The 9621-nt window shown below is 45.3% G+C and overlaps 1 protein-coding gene across 1 annotated transcript; it reads left to right on the forward strand.

Moving 5' to 3' along the window:
* The first annotated feature begins 2642 nt into the window (after positions 1–2642).
* On the forward strand, positions 2643–9469 carry RNPS1 (RNA binding protein with serine rich domain 1). Its single transcript, XM_003210811.4, has 7 exons — positions 2643–2907; positions 3294–3449; positions 3730–3921; positions 5128–5230; positions 6014–6167; positions 6611–6752; positions 8370–9469. The coding sequence occupies exons 1-7, from the start codon at positions 2846–2848 to the stop codon at positions 8473–8475; spliced, it is 915 nt and encodes a 304-aa protein (XP_003210859.2). The 5' UTR covers positions 2643–2845; the 3' UTR covers positions 8476–9469.
* The last annotated feature ends 152 nt before the right edge of the window (positions 9470–9621 follow it).

Raw genomic sequence — 9621 nt, forward strand, 5'->3', positions numbered from 1 at the left:
GTGCGCTGCCCTTACAGCCGGGCGGCGGCGTTGAAAGAAGCTGCCGATTCGGGTCAGTCTTAAATCATGCTAGGAAAACTTTGCTATGCTTGACGAACAAGGATCTATAAGCAAGCTGCCGTTCCAGGAAGCGCCTGCCGTGCAGGAAGGCCGAGGAAGAGCCGAGGTCGTTGCCTTGGCTGCAGCTGTCTATGAGCATAGGTCTCCTCAGAGCTCACTATGTGCAGGGAATGGCTGGCCTGTTAAGAGTGCTCTGAGGCCGGCTGTGCTGGGCTGGGTGCTGCACAAATGCTGAGACGTTAGGGGGGAGCAGGGGTATCGGGGTTTGTTTCCATTTTAGGAAGGGTAGGTGTTGCTTAGGAATGCCTTGTGTTGTTAATGTGCTCACTCTGCAGTGTTATTCCTTATAGAGGTGTGTTCCAGTGAACTCCTGAGCACTTACACATGAAAGTGCCCAGAGGCTGCGTCTCCCAGGCTGAGGTTTCCAACTGAAACTTTCTTGGGAAAGGTATATTTTAATTGGATGAAGGAAAAACACTGGTTAGCCTAAGGGCTGCCTGAAAGCTGCCTTTGACAGAAGTTTGCTGGATGTGTAAGCATCATTTGGCTGTTGTGTCTGGTAAATGCCAGCCCTGTGGGTACACAGAGGAGTGGTGCTGTTGGCAGCTGTTTACATGCAGTGCTTCCCAGCACTCTGGCAGCAGGCAGGGTAATGGCAAAGCACTTGTTGGTCTTCTGAGCTTTCACTTCCTATCTTGCAGCAAGGTGCAGCTGCAGCTGGCTGCCATTGGGAAATGGCTTTTGAGCTTGTGGTGTCCTGGCTGCAATGGTGTGAGAGGATTTGGTGTGTAGGGAGAAATAAGCCTGAGTGGTGTGCTCAGGAGAAGAGGGCCGGGAAAGGAAAACATCAGCTGCTTTGGTCCAGAACTTGGCTGTTCTTTGGAGTAGGCCAGCTGGTTTGACACAGGGACTTCTTCTAAGCTATGGGCCTGTCATTTTTCTTACCAGAGTCAGTGAGCTGCTTTGGGAAACTGTGAAGCTGAAAATTAGGAATGTAGCGATCTCTTCCCAAACCTGAGTGTCATTGCAGTGTAGAGGATCAAGGTGGTGATGGTCAGAACCAGAAACCAGAAGCAACAAGATCTTGTTAGCTAATTTTGCCTTTGCAGCTGTTGGTGCACCAGCAACATGCAGTATGATGACTATGTAATGCCTCTGATGATGATGCTGACAGTTCACAGAGATGCTTGTCCCCATTCTGTATGAGCTGGAAGGAAAACGGCTGTTTACAGGGGTGGATAGCAATAGGACAAGGGGGAATGGTTTTAAACTGAGACAAGGGAGGTTTAGGTTGGATATGAAGAGAAAGTTTTTTGCCCAGAGGGTGGTGAGGCACTGGAACAGGTTGCCCAAGGAGGCTGTGGATGCCCCATCCCTGCAGGCATTCAAGGCCAGGCTGGATGTGGCTCTGGGCAGCCTGGGCTGCTGGTTGTGACCTGCACATAACAGGGAGTTGGAACTGGATGAGCACTGTGCTCCTTTGCAACCCAGGCCGTTCTATGATTCTTTGTTTCCTAAATATTTCTTGTGTGGGGAGATGATAGGTTTCACACCAACACATGTGTGCCAAATTCTTTTCAAGGTTATTAAAAATATATGTGGAGGCAGCTTTGTGATCCAGATAGAATAAGCAAAATGCAGCAGCATGTTTAGATGTCACGGAGGATGTGATAGATGCAGCCCTCTTGTAGAAGATGTTTGAAATTGAGCTCTCAGACTTCAGGTTCTCCATGTAGTCAGTTAATCCATACATGTGCAGCACACTGGCATACATATTCATTCTTTTCCAAGGACTCATTAATGTGTGCTCGTGTCCCCCTGGGCATGTGCAGTTGTATTGTGGGTGGTTACATGCCCACTTGGTTTATCCCCATTTTTTTCCACCGCCAACCTCATCACGGAGACTTTTGGTTGACCTGTAGCTGTTTTTTCCCCAATTTGGGCCAAATTCCATTGCTTCTTAGGCCATAACGAGCAACTTCCAACACAACGTGTGTGAAAATCCAAGGAAAGCGTCCTTGCACGTAGTGAAATCCAGAGATCAGTAATCAGTCATGACTGCAGTGCTGCTTGTGAAGTGGAATTAAGAGAAAACAAGGCTGATCACACACCAAGCAAAGCAGAAATGGAAGGTTTTAGGACTAGCACTCACTGATTCCTTTTGCTAAACTAATATATTGCTCCTCAAACTAATACACTGATCCCTGTTGCTAAACAAACCAGCCTGTATCAATACTCAGCAGCCATCTCTTCCTGCCTAGCGTGTGTTCTGCGGCACAGAGTGACTTTGGAGGAAAGCAGAGCTTGCTCCTCTGGAGATGAGGATGTCGTCAATAGGCAGGAGCTGCGTGTGTGTAGGAGAAGGACGTCCTCTGTGTGCCTTCCAGGGGGGTGTATAGGATCCTTTGTACTTTTGTGAATGTCAGAATTTGTAACTTTGAACACGCATGCAAGTCTGTATGCCGTGAAGGCGTGAGCTGGCCCAGGGGCTGGCTGTAACTGCCATGCAGCACTGTGCCTGGCTGCAGTGCCCTGGAGAACTCACTTGTCCTCTGGTATGCTGCCACTGCTGCACAGCAGGTCTGCTGTTCTGTGTCTGCTCATTTCTTGTTTCTGAACGCTCTTACCTTGTCACTTAGCTGATCTTTGGAGTCTGTTGCTCTCATTTAGGGGGCACTTCTCAGAATCGAGGAGTTAGAACTGAGATTTGACACAAGTGAGGCCCATTTGGTGCTGCTTTGGACACCTCTGCAGGGGGAAATGGAGTTAATGGGAATGAAAAATAATGGGAATGAAAAAGAAGAGTTTGCTAGGACTCAAAGAAAATAATAAAAAGCCCAGCACTAGGTAATCTTTCCAAATTTTCAAGGCCTAATGAAAGTGGGGGTGTTGTAGGGTACTGGGACTTTCCCAGCGAGGGAGAGGAGTTGGAGATATATTTGGTTATAATTGGTTATAGGCTATAGTTGGAGATATTGGGTGAACTTACATATGACAGTTTCCATATGCTATAGCTGTTGTCCTCAGAGCTGCTACTCTGCAATGTAAAACGTTTTCCTTTTTTCTAAAAAGCCCAAACTTACCTAATGCTTTAACTCTGCTCTTACAATAATCCTCGGTTACGTTTGAAGTTCCATGTTTTGTGTTGCTGTTCTGTTCCTCGTTTGAGTGTGGTTTTCTGTTCTTTTGTGTTTTCCATATTAAACAATCCCTTCTGCCATGTATTCTTGAAGGGCTCCCTCACCAACCAAACGCAAGGATAGGTCTGAAGAGAAATCAAAGGACCGATCCAAGGACAAAGCGGCCACTAAGGAATCTGGTGAAAAGGATCGTGGTCGGGACAAGACGCGCAAAAGGCGCAGTGCTTCCAGTGGGAGTAGCAGCACCAGGTAGCTACCATTACAGGCAGTAACAAATACATGTTTTCAGAGCCACCTGTGGTTTACTGAATTCCATGGCTTGGACTTATACAAGCTTTGAATTGCGTTGGTCACGGTGAAGTGATGAAATGAAGGGGTTTTGGATTTGTGAGGTGTGATTGAATTAGTGAACTATGGAGAGTCGGTTTTCATTGCTTTAACTTGCAGTTACTTTCTGTCTCATTATCAGGAGAAGATCTTCAGCCATTCTTTTTCTGGGTATTCCATTCACTTTTTCTTTCCCTAACAGGTCCCGTTCCAGCTCCACTTCCAGCTCAGGATCCAGTTCCAGCACCGGTTCCAGCAGTGGCTCAAGCTCCTCTTCTGCCTCAAGCCGCTCTGGGAGCTCCAGCACCTCACGCAGTTCCAGTTCCAGCAGCTCCTCTGGATCCCCCAGTCCATCCCGACGGAGACATGACAACAGGAGGCGGTCCCGCTCCAAGTGAGTTCTGTGTCTTCTAGGAATTCCTAGAGAGCAGATAAACTTCCTTGTACAGTACAAGGTTGTGATCAAATAGGTTCTTGCCAAGAACTTTTTACATCTCTAAGCTACAGAGAAAGTGAATTTTGTTAGAATAGGCGCGTTCCTTTTGCTGGCAGTCAGAACACATGCCTTGTGGAGACTAAAGATGAAAGAGTTCTTTTTTTAAGGGTGACTGTTACTTACTGTATTTTGCGGAGGCAGTTTTAGTCAGTCATTAGTTAGTCATTTAGTCATTAGTCATTTAGTTAGTCATTCCCACTGGAATGGGAAAATGGGGCACAAGATGACGGTAAAGGTCTTCATATATTTCCTGTAAGTTGTAGTCGAGACTGACAGAAAAGTTGGGACTAAAAATGGTGGATAGGCACGTGTGTATATATGCTTATACGTGTAAAAATGATAAAAGTGGGGGGGACCAATGAAAGAATTTTTCTGTAAGGGTGGCAGAAAAACTTGCAATGCCCACATGTTTGTTTTTCCTTTGGATAATTCTGTAAATAATTATTTAGATTGTGGAACGCTAATTAAAATCAAGTACAGTATTATAATCCAGGCTGCTTTGTGTATCCTTCAATTTATGGACAGTAAGATTTGGAAAAAGCATAAATACAGATATTCTGCATGCTTGGATTTGGGGTTTTCTTTTTGGTGCTTCTTACAAATGTACGTTGTAATTTTAAAAGCCTGCAAGCAAATTGTAACACAGATATTTAAATAATTCAGATGTGATGTTTCTTGTCTTCTGTAGTGAACAGAAGGCACAAAACCACAGGTCACTAGATCCATTATTTGTTTGGTTGTGCTATGCTTTGGTGCTTTTGTCCTTGTTTTGCCTCTTTAATTGTTGTCACATGATAATTTTTGTTCCTGCAACTCCAGAGTTCTCTAATGTTAGCAATGACTTTGAGTAAATCAAAAAAAGAGCCCCTTTGATTCCAGAAGGTTGTAAAGCAAAAGCAGACAAGGCAAATATAAATCTTCCTACCTTTCTGAGAGGAACACAACCACCACTCTAGTAATATCTAACTTGTAATATCCTAAGAAAAAAAGCTATCTTGACAAGAAAAATGGTATTTCTCTTAAAATCACGTGCTAGAAATTGGCTTCTAGTTCTTGTCTTCTTGTTTTCCCTGGAAGCTGTAAATGTTTTCTTGTCAAAATCAGGTCCAAGCCACCCAAGAGAGATGAAAAGGAGCGGAAGCGGCGCAGCCCATCACCCAGGCCTACAAAAGTGCATGTTGGGAGGCTCACTAGGAATGTCACCAAGGTAATGGCATGCTCTTCTCTGAAGCCAAGCAGGTGCTTCTTTTGTGGGTGTGTGTTGGTGGCTTTTTTTAAGGCCTTCAGTATTTGTTTTGTTTCTGGACTGCTGCCAGAACATTGCTGTTGGGAATTCCTGCTTTGTGTCCAAATTGATGAGTGAGGAATGCTTCAGTAGAAGTTCCCCAAGTCAAATTAAGTGCAGGTTTTTGAGATTCAGTAGTGTTAAAAGTTCTGTGTGCTTTATTGGTACCCCAAAGCTTGTACTTCACCTTCCTAGGAAGAAAGCTGTGTAAGTCAGTACAACAGTAGAAATCATGTGGGAAGTATTAAAGTCACCTGGTGGTTCAAAAAAAGTAACTCCAGGGGAGCTGGATTGGCTGGAGCTGTCTTTGCTAGAATGTAGTTTAGAGGTCTGCAGAGGTACAAGTTTAGGGTGCTGAAAAAATGCTATTTTAAAAATGATATTAAGAATTGTACATGAAGACTTTCTATCTGAGGACACAACTTCACTTTCCTAAGGTCCCCAGGAAGGTTTTCATACTAGTGCAGCTTTTGTAGCCTGTGATGTTCAGCCAGTAATTCTGTTAAGGTCAGGAATGAAGTGAAACAGACATAGACATCAGTAGAGGATGTGGTAACCCCAGTGTCCCTTCCACACCCGATTAGTGGAATATATCTCCTGCAGGTGCTATTGATGTAAAGCTGATTTGGTGCTGTGTGCTCTGTACCAACCAGACCTGCTCAGTGAGAGTGCTACACATCCTTAAGTTCTGCTCCTTCTTGGCAGGATCACATCATGGAGATTTTTTCCACTTATGGAAAGATAAAAATGATTGACATGCCAGTTGACAGGCTAAATCCACACCTCTCTAAAGGCTATGCTTATGTGGAGTTTGAGAACCCAGATGATGCTGAGAAAGCCCTGAAACACATGGATGGAGGTAGGTGTCAAATTTTGCAAGGAGGCTGGGTGCTTTGAAAGAAATCTTTGGAGCGGGTGGATTTGATGTGAAAATGAGATTGAGATGATGGGGTACCTTTTGGGGAGCTGATCTGATAAGCTGTCATTTCTGTTTTCAGCCCAAATGCCTTTGACTTTTGTATGGTGTCAGGGCAGATTGAAAAAAACAAAACTATTGAAACGATGCTTTTTTTCCAAACTGAAAATCGTTGAAATTTCTGTGGAAATCCTTCCTGGTCAATGTCTGACGGGGTACTTGGTTAAGAAGTCTGGTGTGCATGTGATTTGATCAACATAACTTCAGAGTGTGTGGTGGAAATAGGAGCACAGGGTTGTGTTGCTTGTGACAGAGCTGTGAATCGCTGCCACTTGATCTGTTGGTGCTGGAAAATGCTTACTTCATTTTTGTGACTTTCTGAACAGGGCAGATTGATGGGCAGGAGATCACTGCCACAGCTGTACTGGCACCACGACCCAGGCCGCCGCCTCGGCGCTTCAGCCCACCCAGGAGGATGCTGCCACCACCACCAATGTGGCGTAGGTCACCCCCTCGTATGAGGAGAAGGTGAGAGCTGAGACAGTTCTTATTTCCTTCTCAGTGTAACAAGAATTTATTGCCAAGTCCCAGCACGAAGACAACTTCATCTCATTGGACTTGATCTTCCCCTCCAAATGACTGTTTAAAAAACCAAACTAAAACACAAAAGAACAAACAAATCACCTTCTGGGCATCAGTTGAACTCGGATTGTACTTCTTGGAATGTTGAGGGAACTGGGCTTCTTTAACTTGGAGAAAAGAAGGCTCCAGGGAGACCTCATTGTGGCCTTCCAGTACTTGAAGGGAGCGTATAAACAGGAGGGGGAGTGGCTGTTTACAGGGGTGAATGGTGATAGGACAATGGGAACGGTTTTAAATTGAGACAGGGGAGGTTTAGGTTGGATATTAGGAGGAAGTTTTTCCCCTAGAGGGTGGTGAGGCACTGGAACAGGTTGCCCAAGAAGGCTGTGGATGCCCCATCCCTGCAGGCATTCAAGGCCAGGCTGGATGTGGCTCTGGGCAGCCTGGGCTGCTGGTTGGGGATCTACACACAGCAGGGGTTGGGACTGGATGAGCACTGTGCTCCTTTGCAACCCAGCCTGTTCTGATTCTATGATAATTAATTGCTTAATGCCAGAGTTGACCTGCTGTGCTCTACTTCCTGGATACAGTCCATCAGAAATGTTTAGATCCCGGCCTGTTCCCTTCTGTGTAGTGCTTTGAGGTGAAGTGGGGACAAACTTGTGGCTGGCTGGTAGGATGCTTTTGGCAACCTGCTCTGGTTGCCTTTTTCAGAAGCCATTATCTCCTTTCTGTCAGTGGGAAAATGAGAGTAAAGCAATCCTCCTGCATCAGGTGTGTGTGACCCCAGGGAGGGACCTGACACACATACATCTGTTGTATGACTCAGGGCTGCCTGAATCCTCCAGGCTCCAAAAAACTTAACGTTGATGTTCTCAGCATGTGGGTGAGCTCCACTGTCGTGGAAACCGCTGAAACTCTTTTAGTCATTACTAATGCAGTTCCTGATTTGAACCAGCTGATTGCTTCTCCATAAAGTGCTTTTTACTGCAGTCTGGTAAATGCTGGGTTGGGTGATTTGTTTGCTTCCCTCATCTTCTGCTGTCCTGTCTGGCTCCATTAATACTCCATGCCTGGAACCTTGGTGTCATATTGATGGCTGTACAGGCTAATTGTAGCACTGCAGATTCTGAAGCTCAGCTATTTCTTTAGAGTTAGACTTCCTGTGAGAAGTGTGTCTGTGGTACTGTGTGACCTGTGTAAATACTGAATGATATTTCAGGAGCCAGTTTCAGCTGAGCCTTTCAGATGAAGGAGCGTCTGATGTAGAAGGAACTTGTTTGTTTTGTGTGAGGTAGAAGATAAGATTCTTGTCTATTATTTGGATATGAAGCAATGTTTCAAATTCTGAAGCAGAAGGATGGTAAAATAGCTAGAAAATTCCTCCTAAGATATTCCTGTTCGGATTACCCTCTTGCTTTCCGAGTTTGTTGGATCTTTCAGAGTGATCTGTGAGATTTTTCTGGAGGGTACGAATGGAACCAATTTGCAAACACTGCAGATGTTGCTGGAAGCTGTTGTCCGTGCCTCCTAATCGAAACCTTCTCCATCCCTTCCTGTCAGGTCCCGCTCTCCGAGGCGCAGATCTCCTGTCCGCCGGCGCTCGCGGTCGAGGTCTCCCGGACGAAGGCGCCATCGCAGCCGCTCCAGCTCAAACTCTTCACGATAAAGCAAAAAGAATGGACAGCTTTTTATTTTTTAACTTAAATTCCATGAAAATAAATATTGTACCTTTTTTTATAATGGGTCTAGGTGAGGAAGGGAGAGAGGGGGGAGAGAGGATCCTGGCAGTGAAGGTAATCCAAGAGGAGACAGCAGCAGTTCCTGGCCATTAGACAGCCTCTGCTGTGGGGCTTCTAGTTTCCTGGCATTGAATTGACATTGAAAAATGGCTTTGGTTTTTTTTTGTTTTTTTTTTTAAGGCTATAAAACCAACATCTCTTTCTGGATAGATGTTATAGCCCCTTTCTCCAGTTAGCAGGCTGCTGCTTGATGATTTCTAAATGCTTAGCATGCTGTACAGATGAGCATGTAAATCTTGAGCTATTTTGGAAACGCTGCAGAATAGGACAGGGAGGCAGTGAGCCCAACTGCTAGGATTGCCAGAGCGGCTGGAGTCCAGATTACAAAATCTGTCTGAGACTTAATGAGCTCTTTGCTTTATTCCCATTCCCAAATTATGATTAGTTTCTGCATATTGACCTTCTGTAATGCATATACCAGTTGAACGCTGCAGAGACAACAGTCCAGCCTGCTGAATACCGTACTTTAGGAAAGAAACTGGAAATCTTAAAGAGTGGGTTTGTAGCTGCTGCCCTGGTTGATTCCTTCCTCCTTTTCTTAAAGATTTTGGTAAATTTCCTATTCAGTTCCTTAAGGAAATGATGCAAGTGCTTCAGCTTTTACAAATCTCCAGTTAGCAACTGATCGTCATCCCCTTGCAAGGAAACTGCAAGGCAGAGAGGGAGGCTCGGGGCTGTGCTGCTGCCTGGGGAAAGGCAAAGAACCACCTGTTGTACAGTCAATACTATAAAGTTTTTTTGTTGTTTTTTTTTCATTATTTTTGTGTCGTTTTGTATCACTTTGTAGCCTTTGGGGCCACGTTGTGTTTGTACTTGTATAGGACGAGCGACTATCGAATAAAGCAGTAGAGATGAGAATTAGCTGCCCGTTTCGTTCGCTTCCGCTCGCGGAGGCGGAGGGGCTCCTGCACCTTTAAGAGCAGCGTGGGCGGGGCCTTCTTCCGGCGCTACCATTGGTCGCCATATGGCGGCCGGAAGTGGCACGGTCTCTATCATGGCGGCGGCCTTGGAGA

Source organism: Meleagris gallopavo, chromosome 16, assembly GCF_000146605.3.
Source record: "Meleagris gallopavo isolate NT-WF06-2002-E0010 breed Aviagen turkey brand Nicholas breeding stock chromosome 16, Turkey_5.1, whole genome shotgun sequence".
Classification (NCBI taxonomy): domain Eukaryota; kingdom Metazoa; phylum Chordata; class Aves; order Galliformes; family Phasianidae; genus Meleagris; species Meleagris gallopavo.

Coding starts and splice junctions, on each gene's coding strand:
- RNPS1 (XM_003210811.4), top strand. CDS start 2,846: ATGGGAATGAAAAAGAAGAGTTTGCTAGGACTCAAAGAAAATAATAAA. Junction 2,908..3,293: donor AATAAAAAGCCCAGCACTAG/GTAATCTTTCCA, acceptor GTATTCTTGAAG/GGCTCCCTCACCAACCAAAC. Junction 6,753..8,369: donor CCCCCTCGTATGAGGAGAAG/GTGAGAGCTGAG, acceptor CCTTCCTGTCAG/GTCCCGCTCTCCGAGGCGCA.